The sequence below is a fragment of the Nicotiana sylvestris genome, chromosome 8 (assembly GCF_000393655.2).
Source record: "Nicotiana sylvestris chromosome 8, ASM39365v2, whole genome shotgun sequence".
Lineage (NCBI taxonomy): Eukaryota > Viridiplantae > Streptophyta > Magnoliopsida > Solanales > Solanaceae > Nicotiana > Nicotiana sylvestris.
In genome coordinates, this window is record NC_091064.1 from 218,865,754 (window position 1) to 218,888,340 (window position 22,587).

Sequence of the window (22,587 nt, forward strand, 5' to 3'; positions counted from 1 at the left end):
GAGGTATGCGAACAATTTAAGATCACGCATCGTAACTCTACCCTTTATCGGCCCAAAGCTAATGGTGATGTTGAAGCTGCAAACAAGAATATCAAGAAGATCCTTAGGAAAATGATCCAAAGCTCTAGACAATGGCATGAAAAGCCGCTTTTTGCATTATTAGGATACCGCACAACCATGCGCACATCAGTTGGGGCAACACCCTATTTATTGGTTAATGGCACCGAAGCCGTAATACCTACAGAAGTTGAGATTCCCTCTCTTTGAATCATTATTGTAGCTGAGATTGAGGATGATGAATGGGTCAAGACCCGTTTAGAACAATTAACCATGATTGATGAAAAGCGGATGGCTGCAGTTTACCACGGGCAGTTGTATCAACAAAGAATGGCCCGTGCCTCCAACAAGAAAGTGCGGCCTCGAAACTTTGAAGTGGGGCAACTCATTTTGAGACGTATTCTCTGCATCATGAGGAAGCAAAAGGAAAATTTGTTCCAAATTGGAAAGGTCCGTACATTGTAAGAAAACTGTTGTCGAAAGGAGCACTGTATTTGGGAGACATCGAAGGAAATGATCCCGAAACAGCTGTTAATGCTGATGCGGTCAAAATGTATTATGTTTTACCCTTTTACGCGATTTTAATACTCTCTGATTGGGATGACGAAAGCTTTCATTTCTCACTACCCAAACACTATCAACCTTTTGCAAATCCTTTCAGCTGGTTACTCTTCTTTAATTACCCTTTTTGGAACCAAGAAGTTGTCATATTAAAAAAATGATAAAAAAAATGAAGCAAAACAAAACAAAAGTTTTCCTTGAACTACGTTCGACTTGATACGTAGGCAACCTCTCTCTGGGGTTCAGTCACACCAAAATAAAAATCCATATTTTCCCAAAGTTGAAACTGGGGCAGAAGTTACAATGATCTGGCAATAGTTTTGCTTGAAAGGTTCCAAAGTTGTAATTCGGTCCAAGTTCTTTTTACCCAAATCCTTTTCAAGTCCTTCCGATCAATCGGCAAGAATGTTAAAATTGGAGAATACAATTGTTGAGGTCTGATACAACAAAATGAGAGAAATAAAATGAGAGAGTCTTAAACCTTCACGGGCACCGTAAGGCGATGGTAAGCAGAGAAATTAAAAATGAGAGAATCTTATTAGTGAAAATTCGCAAAGAGCACTATAAGGCGACGATAAGAAGAGAAATGAGAGAGGTCAGCTGGTAAAAACCCGCAAAGGGCGCCACTGATCGAAAAAGAGATCCTCACAGCCATCGGCATCGGCAGAGTCCTAGCAAGGTTTCTCAATTTCGAGGCAAAAGTTGTGATGAATTTCTGAGAGTCAGACGGTTTGCACAGATCAGGCATCCAGTCCAAAAGACATGTCATGTTCATTGAAGTCTGCATGTACTCCATATAAGTCCTTCTGTCCTTTCCCCGAAAGGGATACCTTTTGTTTAAATTTATTGTCCTTTCCATTGTTTGTTTTTCTTTGAATTACTTTTGGTCTAACTCTATTCCGAAACTAAGACAAATAAAGGATGGTAAGACTGATTTACAGGGCTTTTGTTTGATACGAGCTAATATGCAAAAGGCACTCAGCCTCGTCAGGGGCATCAAGTTGACCTCGACTGGCCATGGCGGCCGATGCTTCAAAATCAAAACTCTTGGAAGGAGAAAATCAAATTGAAGCGCCTATAAAGGCAAATGAAGTTGAAAAGGTTAAGCAAGGTTTGAAAAGCCAAGGTACCCCAAATGCTCTAAAATTGAAGTTGGAAGAAAGAAACTAGAAATAAAAGGCCTGCAAAGGCGAAATGAAGTTGAAAAAGGTTCAGTTCCATGCGACTAGCCGTTACATCAAAGTTTGAGGAGCCAAATGTTCCTCAATGCTCCGAAGTTAAAAATTTAAAAAGAAAAAAAAAAAAAAAAGAAACAACAAAACAAGTTAGAAGTGAAAGGCCTACAAAGGCAAAATAAAGTCGAAAAGGTTGAATCCCACGCGACTAACCGTCATGGCAAAGTTTGGAAAAACCAGAGGTTCTCTAGGGTCAGAAATGCAATTGTTATCAAGAAACAACCAGTTGCAATTGAAAGGGCCGAGATCAAGTGACTGAAATAACCAAGGCCACAAAATCAACCACCGCTTCAAACTAATAAATTGTTCTTTGTTGAAAAAAAAATAGGAAACAGGTGAAATCCAGAAGCAACCTTGCAAAAAGCAGGTGCTACCAAAAAGAAACTACGCAAGGGCTAAAAACAGCTTTACAATGACAACCCAAAAAAAGAGAGGGAAGTTTTCTCCATATTCTTCCCCCACTTTACTCATTCTCTTTATTTAAAAAAAAAGAGAGAAAGAAAACAAAGAAAATTAAAAACCATGATAGTATGGGGTCTCTAATCCCTAGCTGCGTTTTTCCAACATAAGGTCTCCATTCCCTAGCTGATGCCAACATATGGTCTCCACTCGCTAGTTGATGCCAGCATAACCTGATGCCAACATAGGGTCACTACTCTTTAGTTGATGCCAACATAGGGTCTCCACTCTCTAATTGATGCCAGCATAACCTGATGCCAACATAGGGTCATCACTCCCTAGTTGATGCCAATGTAGGGTCACCACTCCCTAGTTGATGCCACTATAACCTGATGCCAGCATAACCTGATGCCAACATAGGGGCCACTCCCTAGTTGATGCCAACATAGGGTCACCACTCCCTAGTTAATGCCAGCATAACCTGATGCCAACATAGAGTCACCGCTCCCTAGTTGATGCCAACATAGAGTCTCCACTCCCTAGTTGATGTCAGCATAACCTGATGCCAACATAGGGTCACCACTCCCTAGTTGATGATTTTCCAACAATAGAGTCTCTAATCCCTAGTTGATGTCAGCATAACCTGATGCCAATATAGGGTCACCACTCTCTGGTTGATGCCAAAATAGGGTCTCCACTCCCTAGTTGATGCCATCATAACCTAATGCCAACATATGGTCACCACTCCCTAGTTGATGCCAACATAGGGCCTTCACTCCCTAGTTGATGCCAGCAAAACCTGATGCCAACATAGGGTCACCACTCCCTAGTTGATGCCGACATAGGTTCCCCACTCCCTAGTTGATGCCAGCATAACCTGATGCCAACGTAGGGTCACCACTCCCTAGTTGATGCCAACATAGGGTATCCACTCCCTAATTGATGCCAGCATAACCTGATGCCAACATAGGGTCTCTACTCCCTAGTTGATGCCAGCATAACCTGATGCCAACATAGGGTCACTACTCCCTAGTTGATACCAACATAGGGTCTCCACTCCCTAGTTGATGTCAGCATAACCTGATGCCAACATAGGGTCACCACTCTCTAGTTGATGCCAACAAGGGTCTCCACTCCCTAGTTGATGCCAGCATAACCTGATGCCAAATAGGGTCAGCACTCCCTAGTTAATGCTAACATAGAGTCAACAATCCCTAGTTGATGCCAACATAACGTCTCCACTCCTTAGTTGATGTCAGCATAACCTGATGCCAACATAGGGTCACCGCTCCCTAGTTGATGCCAACATATGGTCTCCACTCCCTAGTTGATGCCAGCATAACCTAATACCAACATAGAGTCACCACTCCTAGTTGATGCCAACACAGGGCCTCCACTCTCTAGTTGATGCCAACATAACCTAATGCCAGCATAACCTGATGCTAACATAGGGTCACCACTCCCTAGTTGATGATTTTCCAACAATAGGGTCTCCAATCCCTAGTTGATTTCATTTAGATATAGGTTCTCCACTCCCTAATCTTTTTTTCCCAAGGATACACAATCTTGATTTTTATTGCATTCAATAATGAAGTAGTATAGAGTTTTGGTTACAAATAACTCACGAAATTTTTCTAGTGAAAACTGGGACAGAAAAATTTCATTCGTTTGTTTGTTTTGGTATCTGAGCAGGTTATACCTCGAGACACAAGGTTCGAGACGATCAAAAGAAGAAGTCTCAATCCGGAATAAAAGAAAAAGAAGAAAAGAAAAAGAAGTGAACTCAAAGTGTAGAATCAGAGAAAAATGTGGACTGCTCAAGACATGATTGGAGTCATAGGCTTTGCATGTCCCGCATTGATCCGAAAAGTTGAAGGAGAATGAACTAGCACTTGCAGCTAACAAGCATCAAGATTCAGATCAGAGTCTGCATGAAGAACCAACCAAGACTCAAGATCAAGCTTTAGAAGATTTATAGATATGAATCTTGTAACCCGTAGCTGATAGGCTTTGTTAGTTTAGTTTTTCATTTTGATTTTGGTGTAATAAGGAGCTCAGCAAGCAGAAACAACAGCAACAACAGTGAAATCACAATTATTCAGTAGTCCCAGCTACCAAAACTTCCAGAACTACACTGACCTGATTCCTTTATAGCCAAGGATATGTAGGCAACTTCTAAAGCAAGGTTTAGTCAAACTTTTTCAAAATGCTTCCCATGGAGTATCCAAACGGGTAAAATCGCTCGTGATTACTCACTTTATCTTTGTCCAAAAACTCTTCATGTTTTCGAGCAAAGATGGGCAGTTGTGAGCACCTAATTTTTGCCCTATGCCTAAAATACTCTAAAAATAGTAATTGCTTTTATGAAATTTTCAGAATCTTCTCATACTTAGTAGCATTTCAAATCATGAAAATAACAAAAAAATATGTTATATTTTTAGTCTTTGCATTTTAGATCTAACTGCATAAATTGAAAGCATTATTAAAACGAAAATCACAAAATGATGTTCATTTTTATATTTTTTTAGCTTTTAGTGTTAAATTAATAATTTTCTTTCATTGATTTAGGATTAATTAATTATGTAAGTAATATAAATAGATAATTAGTTTAATTTTATAAATTAGATTAATTTAGGACTTAATTTAAGATTTTAATTAATTTAATTAAATTTTTAAATCAAAGAAAAGAAAATAAAAAAAGGAGAAGAGACTATTTTTTGAACCTCAAACTAGATTGGGCCAAATTTAAATGACCCAAATGATTTAAAATCGCCCCAGCCCATTACCCAACCAGACCCCCCATCTCTCATTAAAAGCATTCACCCTCCAAACCCTAAAAGATAATAGATCAGAAGATCCCCCTCCCTCCCTTCTCTAGGAAAAAAACCCAGCGCATTCCCCCTTCTTCTCCACTCATACTCTCACACAGACTCCCCTCCTCACACACATAATTGATTCATACTTTACTCATCTGTACATCTAGAAGAAGAAAAAATTCCGAAAGAAAACCAGATCTGAAAACTAAAAAAAAAATGCGTTGGAAGAACAAAGAAGAACATTTTTCTATCTGCGAAAATCTTCACGTTCTCTTTTTCGGGTTGTTTCAAAAATTGTGACATGATTTAAAATGGATACTCCGGTTACCCATATTAGCAAAAACAAAAAACAAAACGAAAGTTTGTTGCTGATGGCATCTTCTTTGCGGATCTTAACGGAGTGTTGACGCGTGAAGTGTTGGGGATTTTGCTTTGCTCGCTGCTGTCTCTGTACCGGAATTTGTACAAGATGCTCTCCTTAGCTAAGAGCTAAGAGATCTGGGAAAATTTAAAGCATTCAGATTCACTTCCGTCTTACGGTACTGTTTCGATTTCAACTTAGTAATTAAGATTGGTTTAATAATGCTCACGATGTTATTGTGTTTTGCTTGCTCAAATTGCTTTCTTTGTTAGTGTAGTTGACTGAACAGTGCTAATTATGGCTAGAATGAAATCATTTGGTAGATTATTGAATACCCAGTTGCTTGTTTTCATTTGGTTATTATAAATGTAGATAGTAAAAATTAATGAGAGGAGGGAATTGATGAAGCTATGTTATGTATTTACACTCTGTCTAAATGAAGGCACAGTCTACAGTTGTTGAGGCTTTAATTGTTTCTTCCGAATTAATTGTTCCGATCAACTTGCGTACAAGACATGTTTTGGATCAGCTTTTTCTCGCTTTAATTTCTCTCTTTGTAAATTTAAGTAGTAGTTTGTAAATTTAAGTAGTAGTAATACATTTGCTTTTTTCTGTGGTCTCCATTTTTACTTTTCGTAAATGAGGTTGTGTCCTTAAATATATTTCTTGACTCTCACATCAATTCCATATCCATAAGCCATGGCTTCATAATAATCTCAAAGTAGTCTTAGAAAGAATAAATCACGAACATCGTAGCCTGCTTTAGGTGCGATTAATAATAATTATCGTGATTGTGTACACGTTCGCGTGACATAGTTACGATTTCCAAAATTAACTAAAGTTATGCGTTCCCGCAACTTCGGCCGAACAATCTTAATAATTAATAAAGCGCAATTAATTATGTACACGTTCGCGTGACATGATTTTAGCGCCCCAAATAAAGCGGACTTATACACATGTAGTCCATTTCAAAGATAAATCCATAAAACGCCATAACTAAAACGGTAAATGATAAAAATGCACATAGGTTTTAAAACATGTAAGTAAAATAATTTAATTAAGTCAGGTATGATTAAAGCGACGATGCTAAAATCACGGAACTTTACATCATTAAAGTTAAAGAGCAGGTGAAGGAGGCGATTCTTGATTTCTACCAAGAACTTTATACTGAAAATGAGGATTGGAGGCCTACTGCCTCCCTTGAAGGACTAGGTTGAGCTCTGTTGAGAAAGAAGAACTGGAACATGATTTTGATGAGGAGGAAGTTCTATATGCCATCAATTTTTGTGCACCTGATAAGAGTCCTGGTCCTCATGGCTTCACTATGGCGCTTTACCAGAATTGTTGGGACACCTTAAAGTTTGACATAATGGGAGCTCTTAGTCACTTCCATGCCAATTACCATATGGTTAAATCCTTTAATGCATCCTTCATTGCTCTTGTCCCTAAGAGAAAAGGTGTAATTGAGCTCAAAGACTTAAGGTCAATTAGTCTGATAGGTAGTGTCTACAAGATCATGGCAAAAGTTCTTACAGAAAGGCTGAAGAAAGTGATTGGAAAATTAGTTTCAAGCTATCAAAATGCCTTCATCAAAGGCAGGCAGATCACTGATGTAACTTTTATTGCCAATGAAGTGCTAGATTGGAGGCAAAAAAGTGGCGTTCCTGTACTTTTATAAAGCCTTTGACAAACTCAACTGGAAGTTCCTTGTCTCAATTCTTTGGTAAATGGGATTTGGGGTGAGATGGATCAAATGGATCAAGTACAGCTTCTCAACTATGAAGTATTCTATCTTGTTCAACAGGAGCCTTATAGGTTTTTTCTCTCCTGGAATAAGGCAAGGGGATCCCTTATCCCCTTTTCTCTTCACACTGGCAATGAAGGGACTTAGTAAAATGCTTGAAAAGGCCAAGCAATTACAATGGATAGAAGGTTTCAATGTGGACAGAGCTCAAAGCTCCCTAGTCAATGTATCACACCTACTGTTTGCCGATGACACTCTCATTTTCTGTGGTGCAGAGAAATCTCAGGTTCAGTACTTAAACCTTACTCTCATGTTCTTTAAAGCTATGTCAGGGTTACACATCAACATGTCCAAGAGCATTTCTACCCTATTAATGTGGTTGCTGAACACCACTTTCTACCCTTGAATAAAAGTCCAGGAACACCACTTTTTTGCCTCCAATCCAGCACTTCATTGGCAATAAGAGCTGCATCAGTCATCTGCCTGCCTTTGATGAAGGCATTTTGATAGCTTGAAACTAATTTTCCAATCATTTTCTTCAGCCTTTGATGAAGGCATTTTGATAGCTTGAAACTAATTTTCCAATCACTTTCTTCAGCCTTTCTATAAGAACTTTTGCCAAGATCTTGTAGACACTACGTATCAGACTAATTGACCTGAAGTCTTTGAGCTCAATTGCACCTTTTCTCTTAGGGACGAGCAATGAATGATGCATTAAAGGATTTAACCATATGTCAATTGGCATGGAAGTGACTAAGAGCTCCCATTATGTTAAACTTTAAGGTGTCCCAACACTTCTGGTAAATCGCCATAGTGAAGCCATCAGGACCAGGGCTCTTATCAGTTGCACAAGAATTGATGGCATATAGAACTTCCTCCTCTTCAAAATCATGTTCCAGTTCTTCTTTCTTAGCAGACCTCAGACAACCTAGTCCCTTCAGAGAAGCTTTTCATGGCTCTTGACCTCCTTATGCAGTTGAATATCTCATTCTCAAACCTACAAACATTGAAGTTGCCCCCTATAACCCAGCATTCATTCCAGAGGCCTCTTACAGCCGCCAACTCATTCCAAAGGTCGACCATTTCCCAGTTAGTATGAGGTCCGTAAACACTAGAGAAGAAAAATCTGAAATCTACCAGGGTGCCTTCAAACAAAGCTGAGATAGTGTGTTGACCTTGATGAGAGTCTAAATATCTCCACTGTCCCTTGTCCCACATGATTAGAATACCACCCCTACTATCACTAGCTTTAAGTCCGACCCAAGCTACCCACCTTGAACCCTATACATGCCTCACCATTGACACAGAACAATTTTCAGTCTTTGTTTCTTGTAGGCATACGATGTCTAACCTCCATTTTTGAATACGTGACTTAATAGTGTCTCTTTTGCACAAATCATTGAGCCCCCCCTTATATTCCAGCTTATAATTTTTGCCTTCATTCAGAGAAGGCTCTGTGAAACTTGCCTCTGCTTGACTTACTTCCTCTATCATAATTAACTAAGCATTTCAGCTTTTTGGCAATAATCTCCCCCCTTTTCTTTGGAGCCACAGATTAAGCTTCTTACTTAAAAAGTTGGTGTAACCATGTAAAACAGTGCTGTTGAAACAGAGTACTCTTTCAGAATTAAAGTGGAACAAATTGAGCTTTCCAAGCGAATACTTTCTGCCTTGCCTTCTGATGCTTGTTTTGATATACCTCTATCACATATTAGTCCCATTACATTGCAACATATTTCACTTCCCTTATGCATGTAACGTACACTTTTGACATTGCAGAGTGATGACATTTCTTTAAATCTCCTGCAGGCTTTATAATTTGATGGAGCTGGAGGATAGCATTTTAGATTTCTCTGATGAAGAGGAGGGCTTCGAGGATGATGATGTTAAAATGAATGATATTGAGGAAGGAGAATTGGTTGAGAGGATTTCTAAGACTGGATTAGAGGAAAGTGGTGATGCATGTGCTAGTTTGACCAATCCCGTTTCAAGCAATAAAAATCAGAGACCCAAGAAAAACAAGAGGAAGAACAAGCGTAAGAGAAGTTCTTCGGGTCCAAAGGTCACAGATATTAACAGGTTTGTTACGCTAACCATACTCATTATACCTTTTCAAGGGGAAAAAAAAGCTTTGCGTTGCTTATCACCATATGCATATTATGTTTATTTCCTTACAGAAAGCATTATTGAGCTTGATCTAGTTTGATGAAGGGAAGATAATTGCCTTTATGGGTTGGATACCATATGATTGATGCATGGATTTAGTTTCTTTTATAATCTAGCCATATATAAGTTGTGTCAAAGACTAACATTTTAGTCAAAGTTGTTGCTTCATTTTGTATATACTAGTCGTTACAAGAATTAACATCTTTATTATTTGTTGTCGAAATGTAGCAGGCTTTGACTTTCTCTTTGAATTTTTGTCTTCAGATTTGTATTGGATGTCTGTAAACGCTTGAGAGAGCGGAAATCTTATCTCATATGGACTGCGGTTGGTTGCCTTGGAGTATCTGCTTTGAGTGATCTGGTCAAAGAGGTATGCTTTTTGTTCTATATGCTTGTTTTCTTAAATGTCGACTGGTGCTGTGTCATATCTGATTGGGATTTAATCCATTAGTTTAATTTTGAATTTAGACAATTAGTGTGAGCATAACTTCACCAATCTGCCCCCCCCCCTCCCTCAAAAAAAAAAATACTAAATAAGTCAATTTAATTTTTATTGTCACACAGATCCCGAAGTTGGATTCGCTGAAGCTTATGACCTCCATCTCAGTACTCATAAAGATGATCTTTTATTTATTTCTTTAGCTACCACAGATTGGGCATTCTAGAATTTATCTACCCCCTGAAATCCAGACTTAAACCTTGGGTGCAATTTGATGAGCTTTTGCTATTGATATTCTATGAGTGAATTTATGCATTTGTTGGTGTGCGACACCCTTAATTTCTCATATTGGAATGAGTCGGATGCTCTTTTCTGGGAATACCCTGCTTCTGTGGACATGCATTTTACTTGTAAAGAAGTTGAAGTTTTGTGAGTAGAAAACTTCAAAAACTTGAAAAATAGTCTAAACCACTTCTTGGAACTAGAAAAATTCATGCTGAAAAACTTCCCAAATATGGTCACTTTTTATAACCAAACAACGTTTACAAAATATTTTTGAAAAAAGTGAAAAAAACTTATGGCCAAACGGGAGAGGGTAAATTATTCTATTGAATGTTCAATTGTCAATTGGACGTGTTTGGTTGTACTTAACTAGCAGCGAATTGCTGGCATATGGCTGTTGCATGTGAGGGTCTGATGAGTATTTTTGCATAGTTTTTTTGACAAGTGAATAAATTAGGCCAGAATAGAACGAAGTTCTGGATTTTGGCAAAGGCAGAGCTTCTGCGTTTTATGATTGGAAATGATAATTTTGCTCCGGAGCCTATTTGCTTATGAAGATGATAGTTGCCCGTCCAAAAAAAAACCTAGACCTTTTTTTAATGAAGGATTGCATGTATGTGTTAACGTTTATTGTTCTCTAGCCAGTGAGTTATACATACATGTTTTCGGTCGTCATACCCCTTTTCCTGCATATCTAGTGCATAATTAAAGAGAAAAGCTATAAGTTTTTATAAATTATAAGTTCTGTTACAATTGTGAGTCAGTTGATCACGCTGCAGTAAAATTTACAGGTGGATGCAATTCAGAATTGTGGTGGCCAGAAGACTGCTGATGGCAGGCGTTTCCGAACAGGCGGTGGGATATTATGGAGCATCCTTAAAGTGCGAGATCCAAATGCATACAAAGAGATAATGAAGAAAGGGCAGGAGTTTGAGGTGGGTTATAATTTTTTAGCGTTTATCTTGTTGATAGTTATTCCCTGTGCATGTGGCAATTTTGTGGCCCAACCTGGAAAGATCATGAGTTCCATCATCAGGTGCTGAAGATTTTGTTCTACCTACTCTCAAATAAAAGAAAAAATAAAGCAGGTAACGTTGAAGAAAAGAAATAACCTTTCCTTCTCCCAAAAAAAAAAGAAAAAGAAAGAAAGAAAAGAAGTAGCTTTTAATACCAATCAAAAAAAGAAAGAACCTTTAATAAAGGCTACATGGAGGTGTTTGTAAGGTTTACTTTCTTATTTGGTAAGTTAAGATGAGATATAGCTTTATATATTGTTTGACTCCACTCTATATTATTTAGTTCAAGTCAAATATTATGAAATTACCAATGTATCTTTGCTCGTTGCACTACTGTAATGCTCTAATTTTCAAACTGCATATTTGGTCATGTTAGTAATTTAAGAAAAATGTTTGAATGTTAAGTGAGTATTTTTGTTGTGCTCTAGTATCACTTCCTCGAAATTAAAATGCACAGTTTCTGGGAAAGCCTCCAGCCTTTGGATAGCCATGGTTATTCTTGTTGCAAGGACTATATTTATCTTACCTATCAAAAACACTTCTCAGTTTTTGCTATTTCTCGTAATTCTAATGATCTTTCAATGATAGCATGCATGCTGTATTTGTAAACAATTGCATATATAATTTAAACCGTCAGTATGCTGGTCACTTCTCCTATTATGTATCTATATACCAGTGTTCATTAAGAGCCTCATTTCAATAATAATTGCAGAAGCAATTTAAGCAGGCTAAGCTCAAGCAAGAACCACTCCCAAATAATGAAGCTTCTTTCGAGGGATCTAGCCAGACCACTGTGGGAGACAAAACTACACCCACTTCTAAAGATGTGTTGCTGCAACAAGTTCAGCAGTCAAATAGTGGAGCCAAACGTGCATCTGTTCATGACAGAATAAGGGTGCCCATCACGTATGATGATATATTTGAAGGAATTGATGAAGGAAGGGAATCAAGGGATTCGTTGGCTTAATACCTTTTGAAAAATCGCTCATATGATATGGTGGAATGAGGCGATCTGAAAGGTATATAAAACTCAATGCAAGTGGCATATGACGATCAGCTTAGACTAGGGGATTGAAATGAATCAACTTGATTTTTGATGGTCTTCTATGGGGTTTCAAGTTGAATTTCACTTGTGAACTCCTAGATCCCGTGGAACTGTTCCCTTCCATTTTGTTCATTCTTATTCAGAGTAAATACATATCTTTGTTGTGGCCCGAAATTGTTCCAAATCAAATTTACACTTTGAAATTGCTTATAAGAATGGAAAGAAGTCGTTGCTTGATAGCATTAAGGATTGATTTTGTCTGTAAATTCTTTTGCATGAAACTTGTGAAATCATGGCTGTAAGTGTTGCCTGGTGCCTGAGACACTTGTGTAGTGTTGATAACCAAGTAATAATATGATGAACAATGATCAATTTTTTTGTTGGTTCCTCTTTATCCTTATTTATTTCTCAACCTGAAAATGAGTCTTATCAAATGTGTCTATGCACACACTAGCAACTTACAACTCGCAAGAGATTATAGCCATATATCTTTGAAGTCTTCCTACATTGGACTCCAAAATATTGATCACAGAAATGAAAATCTGGTTGATTGTTCTTAACTATATTGCTAAATTTCTACAACAGAACCCAAAGTTATAGTAGCTCAAGTACAGTGAACTTCTATATAGCTGTGGCTTTTGCAGTTTGGATAAATGAAAAGCTTGTATTTGGCCATAGTTCAAGTACTATTTTGCAAGAATAGGCAGGACATGGCAGCGCGTGGCCATGGCACGAGTTCGGGCGTCGCAGGGCATGGCCATAGCACGACGCAGAGCGTCGTAGGGAATGGCAGGGCGTGGCCATGGCACGAGTTAGGGCGTCGCCGGGCATGGCAGGGCAGGGCGTGGACATGGCACGACGCAGAATATAGCAGGACATGGCAGGGCATGACCATGGCACGAGTCATGGTGTGGCAGAGCGTGGCCAGGGCACGACGCAGGGCATTGCAGGACATGGCAGGGCGTGGCCATGGAACGAGCAGGACGTGGCAGGACATGGCAGGGCGTGGCCATGGCACGATATAGGACGTGGCCATGGCACGATGTAGGACATGGCCATGGCACGACGCGGGACATGGCAGGGCATGGTCATGACACGACGTCGCACCAAGCCGCACCATGTCGCACCACGTCGCTCCACTGCGCACCATATCTAGTGCTAGCCAATGCTTAGTAACAACACAATGATGTTGGCGGTGGTGGGAAGTTGCGGTAGTTCGAGCGATAGCGACCGACGACGGTTGGTCGATGCTTGGTGGTTGGCGGCGGTGGTTTGAAATCGGAATCACTTATGGTGGTTGGTCATCTATATGCTTTTATAATAATATTATGTATTTTACCTATTTTTTTACAGATTTTCTATTAATTTTTATGCATTTTTTGTAATTTTAAATAGTTTTTACGTTACTTTTTTATAAAAATATTTACTCTTTTATGTGTTATATTATTACTAGATGTATTGGAAATTTTCTAGATTGTTTTTTCTATATTTATAATAATTTTCATATTATTTAGTATTTTATTAAGCATTTTTCGTTTTATAATAAAAATATTTCAAAAAAGTATTACTTTTTGTAAAAAAATATCATTTACAATGTTTAAAAGTCATTTATGAGTATATTAGCTAGGTTGTACTTTAGTTTGTATAATTTGTTGTTGTACATGTCTATTATGATTCTCTAGCCAAAACATGTCTACTCCTGTCACTTGGATTTTTTTAAAGCATATATAAGTGGGGTAGAGGTGTTGAAAGGTACTTCAAGGCGCTTGCTGTCAGGCTGAGGCGGGCATGCATGAGGGACGCTGGCATGGGGCGTGGGCATTGGGGGCATGCACGGCTTGTCCGTGCTACGTCCCCGATGTTCGCAAACCACGCCGGCAAGTACTCGTGTGAGCTCGTAGTACGTCTGGTGGCGACACCGCTCGTGGCAAACATTGGCTTTTGGCAACAAACAGCGGAACATCGTGCAAGTAGCGCCGCAAGGTGCCATGCACATGGGGCTAAGCTCAGTACATGTCGATTGCCATCGAATATTGCGGGCAACATCGAGGGGCGACATTGCTCGTGGCGGCTGATGGCTTTTGGCATCGGAATAGTGGAGCGTCGTGCAAGTAGCGCCACAAGGTGCCATGCGCATGGGGTGAAGCTCAGTACATTGCCGATTTTCATCGGTTGTTGTGGGTTGTGTCTGGCATCGCTCGTGGCAGCTGATAGCTTTTGGCAACAAACGACGGAGCATCGTGCAAATAGCGCCGCAAGGTGCCATGCGCATGGGGCTAAGCTCATGATTGCCATCGATTGTTGCGGGCAACATTGGGAGGCGACATCGCTCGTGGCAGCTGATGGCTTTTGGCAACGAACGACGGAGCTCAGTACATTGCCGATTGCCATCGGTTGTTGGGGGTTGTGTTTGGCATCGCTCGTGGCAGCTGATGGCTTTTGGCAACAGAGCGTCGTGTAAGTAGCGCCGCCAGGTGCTATGCGCATGGGGCAAAGCTCAGTACATTGCCAATTGCCATCAGTTGTTGCGGGCAATATCGGGAGGCGACATCGCTCGTGGCGACTGATGGCTTTTGGCAACGGAACGATGGAGCGTCGTGCAAGTAGCGCCGCAAGGTGCCATGCGCATAGGGCGAAGCTCAGTACATTGCCAATTGCCATCGGTTTTTGTGGTTTGTGTCTGGCATAGCTCGTGGCAGCTGATGCTTTCGGCAACGGAACGACGAAGCATCATGCAAGTAGTGCCGCAAAGTGCCATGCGCATGGGGCGAAGCTCAGTACATTGCCGATTTCCATCGGTTGTTGCGGGCAACATCGGGTGGCAACATTGCTCGTGGCAGCCGATGGCTTTTGGAAATGGAACAACAGAGCGTCGTGCAAGTAGCGCCGCAAGGTGCCATGCGCATGGAGCGAAGCTCAATACATTGCCAATTGCCATCGGTTGTTGTGGTTTGTGTCTGGCATAGCTCGTGGCAGCTGATGCTTTCGGCAACGGAACGACGGAGCATCATGCAAGTAGTGTCGCAAAGTGCCATGCGCATGGGGCGAAGCTCAGTACATTACCGATTGCCATCGGTTGTTGCGGGCAACATCGGGTGGCAACTTCGCTCGTGGCGGCTAATGGTTTTTGGCAACAAAATAACGGAGCGTCGTGCAAGTAGTACCGCAAGGTGCCATGCGCATGGGGCGAAGCTCAGTACATTGCTGATTGCCATCAGTTGTTGTGGACTGTGTTCGTGCCTTTCACTTGTGGCGCCTTCTTCGTTTCTACACTCCAACCCCCTGTTTGTGCTTTGCGGGGCTTGTTTTGGCTTTGCAATGCTGGCATCGGCAACAACACATGGTTGCGCGTCGCGTGTTGGGGCTGTTGTTGGCATGCATCGGCGAGGCAAGTGTACGTGCGGCACATGAGTGGTGTTCCACTTGTATGGCTAGGTTGGATCCCTGCTTGAGCAACAACGTCCTAGCCCGCATACCATCTCAGTCATGACACAAGCGCAAATTAGGCTTGTTCAGCATCGGTTTTCTGTGTTGCATACCTAATGCCAAGGCATTATCAAGCACAATCGGTTGCCTTTCGCCCCTAGCGTTCGACGTGCGGGGTGAACCAAAAGCTGCAGTTATGTCCCAGGTCGTCCTCGCTTCGCCCTTCGATGGCTTGGTCCATGACTAGTATGCTCGGACTCTCGGATTTGGTAAACACAATAGGCATGGGTTATTCATTGGCTTCTATCTGCCCAAAGAATACTCCTTACGAATGACGGTCGTGCTCATCTTGGACTTGGCCGTGCCCTTTGGGTCGGCCATGCTCATGCGACGCCGGCGTCAATGAGCAATGCTACATGGTTGATCCTGCCAGTAGTCATATGCTTGTCTCAAAGATTAAACCATGCATGTGTAAGTATGAACAAATTCAGACGGTGAAACTGCGAATGGCTCATTAAACCAGTTATAATTTGTTTGATGATATCTAGTATTCGGATAACCGTAGTAATTCTAGAGCTAATATGTGCAACAAACCCCGACTTTTGGAAGGGATGCATTTATTAGCTATAAGGTCGACGCGGGCTCTGCCCGTTGCTGCGATGATTCATGATAACTCGATGGCGGCGACACATCATTCAAATTTTTGCCCTATCAACTTTTATAGAATTTACTCATTTTTAGTAACAAATTCATTTTCTAAAAATGTTAATTACATATTTCTGATTATAAGTCAGAATTTGGCGGCAAAAATTATAGAACATAAAATTAGAAAATAATTATTACGTAATTACTAGTTACTAGTATTAATTGTTAGAGCAACAATATTTACACCTCATCACATTCAAATTCGAACTTCAAAGCATAGCAAGGTGGGTCCCGCTTACAGCTTCTCCTACACACTTCCTCCCTCCATGTTATATCATACACCCGCTCTTCCCAATTGGCGGGAATTTTTCAAAAATCCCCCAAAATCAAAAACCCTAATTCGCGCAAAAATTATTTAAATCCCTAATTATCTTATATATACAACAGAGTCACCCAGTCAGTCACATCTCGCTAACATCAAGGACCAATCCATATTCCTCTCCTCTAGGTGTTCGACGAAATTCCTCACAGAGAGGTAAAAAATGTATGTGGTGAAGAGAGACGGTCGACAAGAAGCTGTTCATTTTAATAAGATCACTGCTAGGCTTAAGAAGCTGAGTTATGGACTCAGCCCTGATCATTGTGATCCGGTGCTTGTTGCTCAGAAGGTCTGTGCTGGTGTTTATAAGGGTGTTACCACTAGTCAGCTTGATGAATTGGCCGCTGAAACTGCCGCTGCTATGACTGCTACCACCCGGACTACGCCTGTGTGAGTCCCTCTATATATCTGTGCTTCTGTGTTTGTTTGATTATGTTGATCTATAGAAATGCTGTTGAATTTTAAGCATTTGTTCAAGTTTGGGACTCATGTTGCCTCTTGATTTAATTTTATGTATGTGTTTACTTTCTTTTCGTTGCTTTGGGGTTTAGTTTCAAATGTATGTTTCCTCAAATATCTGATAAGTTTAAACAATGTAGGGACTCTACTGATTTATTGGTTATGTTTATATTTGGAAATGATATGTTGGTCTGGAATATTGAAATATTCGCTTGTGAGTTGCTAAAGTTGAACATTTTATTGAATTTTATTGCTCGTTGGAATTGGTGTTTTTTCAAATTCAGACTCTGGTTTTCTTTTTCAGTCATGATTTGCTGAATTTGAACATTTTTAGTATTATTTTTCAGTTTTATCTCTTGTTTTTCCCTGTCTGGTCCCTTGTTTTATAGTGCTCAACCTTGCTTCTGTATGCATATTAGCTCATTTTGGATCTAGGCAAAAGTTTTTTATTTTATTTTAAAATGTGCGGTTTCAGAGTAGATAATGTTTGTTCATTTGATTTTTGAGTTATGTAATGAAGCAATAGAAAATAGTAATTAGACTCTTCCCTTGCTTTTATGCTCATTGAAATAATTCAAAGGAGAATTCTCTTACATATGCATATATGCTGAAATTAAAAAGGAAATTAAATATATGAGATGTTTGGCTTCAAATGAGGAAGTGGGGAGACCAAAGGAGTTTCTATTAACTCCTCTCCTGTTGTAGGATAGATCGGCTGACGCTTATATAGTGCATCCTAGGACAAGGTACTTTGTCTGTAATGAACATATTAATTAATCTCTAATTTGTTCAAAACTCTTGAAAGTGCAGCTGGCCGCAAGGATTGCTGTGTCCAATCTGCACAAGAACACCAAGAAATCATTTTCTGAGACGTAAGTGATTTGAATCAATGTTTGTCCTTGGCCTTCTGTTTTCTTTTTTTTCATACAAAATGCATGTTGGTATAGTGATTAATAACCAAGTGCTGGTTGTAATATTGGAATATCACAGGATTAAGGACATGTATTACCATGTCAGTGAGAGATCTGGATTGAAGGCACCACTGGTTTCTGATGAAGTGTACGAGATAATCATAAAGGTATCACTGCCATTTGAAATTTTCCTTTATGTTTAGGTATTGAATTACGGATAAGGCTTTTAGGTGGATCAAGAGCTTGTTTATAATTGCCTTTAGATACCACTTGTTAATAACTTTCCTTTTTCTCTCAGAATGCTGCTCGTCTGGACAGTGAAATCATATATGACAGAGATTTTGACTATGATTATTTTGGTTTCAAAACCTTTGAGAGGTCTTACCTCTTAAAGATTCAGGGTAAAGTTGTAGAAAGGCCACACCACATGCTGATGAGAGTATCTGTTGGGATACACAAGGATGATATTGAATCTGCCATCAAAACGTATCATTTGATGTCTCAACGATGGTTCACTCATGCATCTCCAACATTATTTAATGCTGGAACTCCAAGACCTCAAGTATGTCAAACTTTTATTTTTTTGAAAGCTGTGTTTTCTTTTCTTGATTTGATGATTCAACTAAGTCATCATGAATTTGTTCCACTATGTTATAAAAACAATCCAACATTGACCTCTCCTGCTTAGTGACATCCTTAGTAGAAAGTTCCCTAATTGTTTACATTGTGTTCTTTTGTGATTTGCAGTTAAGTAGCTGCTTCCTGATATGCATGAAAGAGGACAGTATTGAGGGTATATATGATACTCTTAAGGAATGTGCTGTTATTAGCAAATCAGCTGGGGGAATTGGAGTTTCTGTGCACAACATATGTGCTACTGGGAGTTACATTCATGGAACAAATGGGACATCGAATGGAATTGTTCCTATGCTGCGTGTATTCAATGACACTGCTAGATATGTTGACCAAGGAGGTGGCAAAAGAAAGGGTGTGGCCTCATTCCTGTGCTTACTTTAGAATTCAAAAGTGTAAGATGTAGGGACTACTTTCACTTTTTCTCACTGTGTTATGCTGCATGTAGGTGCTTTTGCTGTCTACCTTGAGCCTTGGCATGCCGATATATTTGAATTTCTGGATTTAAGGAAGAACCATGGGAAGGTATAGTTAGTACTCTTCATGTCATCAATTGTTTAATATATCTGTCTAGTGGGCCTGCACAAGTTCTCTGCTACTGCAGTAGAATATTCCTTACTCCTTTCATATGATAAAGCTTGTCCATACTCAGCAATTCGACAAGATATGGGTGATGTTTCCATTTCTGCAGGAAGAGCATCGGGCACGAGATCTTTTCTATGCTCTTTGGGTGCCAGATCTTTTTATGCAAAGAGTCCAAAGCAATGAGCAATGGTCTTTGTTTTGTCCAAATGAGGCTCCTGGACTGGCAGATTGCTGGGGTGAAGATTTTGAGAAGCTGTACACAAATTATGAAAAGGAGGTAAAATCAAATCTTGTACTGAGGTTAATTGCACACTCTTTATAGGGTGGATTTAAATGATCCTTTCAGCATTGATCTTAAACAATGTCCTTTTGTCAATTCAGGGTAAGGCAAAGAAGGTGGTTCAAGCACAAAATCTCTGGTTTGAGATCTTAAAGTCCCAGATAGAAACTGGGACCCCTTACATGTTGTACAAGGTGGCTTTCATATGGTTCTGTTATTCTTCTCATTGTTTGTCTGTATGCACTTAAAGTTTTACTCAACCACTATTCTGTTTGTTATTGTAGGATACTTGCAATAGAAAAAGTAACCAGCAGACTCTTGGCACTATCAAGTCGTCTAACTTGTGTACTGAGACTATTGAGTACACAAGTCCAACTGAAACTGCTGTGTGCAATCTTGCTTCAATTGCTCTACCAAGATATGTTAGAGAAAAGGTAGTTAAAATTTATATATGCTTTACAACATTACTTGTCCTACTTTTGCCTTGCCTCTTAGTGTTGCATTGCCTTTATGTCTTTCAGGGAGTGCCAAGTGAATCACAACCATCTAAGCTTGTCTGGAGCAGGGGTTCCAAAAATCGATACTTTGATTTTGACAAATTGGCAGAGGTTTGATTTATTCTGACTACCAACTCCTCTGACATGTTTTTCTTGGATATTGTTCTTGATTTTGTTCTGTTTGCCATATGTTACAGGTTACTGCATTAGTCACTACAAACCTGAACAAAATTATTGATGTCAATTACTACCCTGTTGAAACTGCAAAAAGGTCCAACTTACGACATAAGCCTATCGGAATTGGAGTCCAGGGTCTTGCAGACACATTCATGCTGCTTGGCATGGCATTTGATTCCCGGGAGGTAAGTGCTGTCGATCATCTTTCCAAGCTGTACATTTATTCTAATGATTCTGATCTTATACTTTGTCTATGTATAGGCTCAGCAGCTAAACAAGGACATATTTGAGACAATATACTACCATGCATTAAAAGCTTCTTCTGAATTAGCTGCCAAAGAAGGCCCATACGAGACATATGCCGGAAGTCCTGTAAGCAAGGTGTTTATCCTTCTGCTCCCAGATTTAACTGATGGGTACTGTGCGGATAACTTGTTTGGCCTTACATTGTGTGTAGATGGTCATCCAGAATTAGTCAAAATAGTTGCTAGACTGTTAAGTGTCCTAACCAAAAAAAGAAGGCATCTCCTTACTAGTTCAAATTTGAATATGTGATACAAGTTTAAAGATAATCCTGAAAATGCTGAGAACCAAAATAATACACAATATTGTAGAACACGAAATGACTGCCAGATTTTATTTTGATTCAGTATTATCAATTCACATTGCATTTCCACTGAAGACAATGTTGTGTTCAGGGTACTATCCAGCCAGATATGTGGGGGAGTAACACCATCAGATAAATGGGATTGGCTATTCTTATGTCTATGATTGTCATTGATTGAGAGTATATATGTATTCTGGCTTTTTTCCAGTATTCTATTTCATTTGTTCGCTGATACCTCGTGGAATCATCAGATGTTGAATGGTGTCCCACTCGATAAGTCATTGCCTGAACATTTTCACCAAATGCACCTATAATTTTTCACTTCATTTAGTTGGATGCATTCAAAAGCCAATTATGACAGTATACATAAGTTTCACCTCAACTAATATTGGTCTATCCTCATTGATTGCCATATTCCGAGCTGCATGAATAGCACCATAAACAGCAATAGCACTTTGTATACTTCTTATTCCATAACCTAGTCCCTTTGTCACAATGCCATCACCTGCCACAAGAAGAAAAAAGAGGAGAAGCTAAGGAGATAACATAGATTAATCACATTCCCATGTCCAAAAAAATGTAATTTAGTTCCCCCTTTCAGGTTTTATATATGCTTTATTTTCACTTAAATAATATAATTAAGTAAATACAAGTGTATCCTTTCTAACATGTTAAACTTTTAGATAAGGTGGTAACACAATTTAGACCGAATTAAGAGGAAATGAATTTACTTCGGAACTGTTCATATACAGGGGTGCTTGGAAGAAAACTTGTACCATCTTTAAATTTAAAGAATTGCTTTCTGGGATTCCCTGCAAGCTTGTACCATTTTTATATTTAGATTTTTCTATAACAATTTGATATTTATTGATAAAAATAACTTTTGGTGGTATCGAGCTTTAGAACTACTCATGGTCAATAAGAGACTAAAAATATTGTCGCCAAATTACACCAATTATTTTAATTTAAACAGGGACCTTGTCTCTAAAAGATAATCTGGGACGACCAGTTAAAGGTTGGTTGCTAAAATGGTTTAACGATTGAAATACATTTATTTTTTACGACCAGATTTTCTGTCCATCTTTAAAAGTATTATACGACCAGATTTTCTGCCCATCTCTAAAAGATAATCTAGGACTAGTTGGAGGTTGGTCGCTAAAACGCTCTAACGACGGGAATATGTATAATTTTCATCGCCTTTTGGGGACGAGATGTGCAGTCTCTAAAAGTATTTTACGACTAGATTTTTTGCCCGTCTCTAAATCAATTAACGACCAGGTTTTTGGACCCGTCGCTATTGACTCTTAGCGGCGGAAGCTATTACGACGGGTTGCGACCAGCTGTGGCCCGTCGTTATTTCTTTTTTGGGGACCAGATTTGGTCTTTTAGGGACTAGATTTCCCTTCCTTAAGGCCGTTTTTTTTGTAGTGAGTAAACATAGACTAATGAACATGCTGGCCAATTGGCATAATTGGTGCGGAGATAATCCCGCACCAACACGCCAATTGGCAATAAAGTTGAGAACTCATGCCAATGGTGTTCACATTTGAACTTTATTACCAATTGTTAATGAACATCCCACCTATCCAGGCCATAGGAATTCACTTTCAGAAGAATATACTTATGGACATCCTCAGCAGGTTATCTATGCGGTCTCTTCATCAATTCAAATGTGAACATTGATCCCTTACCCTTACTTTACGATGAAGCATCTCAGTCATGCCAAGAATGATCCCAATTCCCAAAAATTTCTTATTTGCCAAATATCTCCCAAGGATGATCTATTTAGCATCAATTGTTGTCCATTATAGTAAGTTCAACAGTTGAGGATGTACAAAAACTTGATTGCCCTTCAAACTCTGAACCA

The 22,587-nt window shown here is 39.5% G+C and overlaps 1 protein-coding gene and 1 pseudogene across 1 annotated transcript; both read left to right on the plus strand.

Moving 5' to 3' along the window:
• The first annotated feature begins 5,091 nt into the window (after window positions 1-5,091).
• On the plus strand, window positions 5,092-12,493 carry LOC104241200 (uncharacterized). The gene is made up of 5 exons (XM_070153253.1): window positions 5,092-5,607; window positions 8,983-9,252; window positions 9,604-9,709; window positions 10,852-10,995; window positions 11,789-12,493. Exons 2-5 carry the CDS (start codon window positions 8,996-8,998, stop codon window positions 12,041-12,043), a joined length of 762 nt encoding a protein of 253 aa, XP_070009354.1. The 5' UTR covers window positions 5,092-5,607; window positions 8,983-8,995; the 3' UTR covers window positions 12,044-12,493.
• Window positions 12,494-16,489: 3,996 nt separating this feature from the next.
• LOC104230055 (ribonucleoside-diphosphate reductase large subunit-like) lies at window positions 16,490-20,964 on the plus strand (annotated as a pseudogene).
• Window positions 20,965-22,587: the final 1,623 nt, after the last annotated feature.

What these genes read in the sequence shown, in the direction of transcription:
- LOC104241200 (XM_070153253.1), top strand. Translation starts at nt 8,996, where the DNA reads ATGGAGCTGGAGGATAGCATTTTAGATTTCTCTGATGAAGAGGAGGGC. An exon ending in AAGGTCACAGATATTAACAG is followed by an intron (nt 9,253 to 9,603) that starts GTTTGTTACGCT and finishes TTTTGTCTTCAG; the next exon opens with ATTTGTATTGGATGTCTGTA. An exon ending in TGAGTGATCTGGTCAAAGAG is followed by an intron (nt 9,710 to 10,851) that starts GTATGCTTTTTG and finishes TAAAATTTACAG; the next exon opens with GTGGATGCAATTCAGAATTG.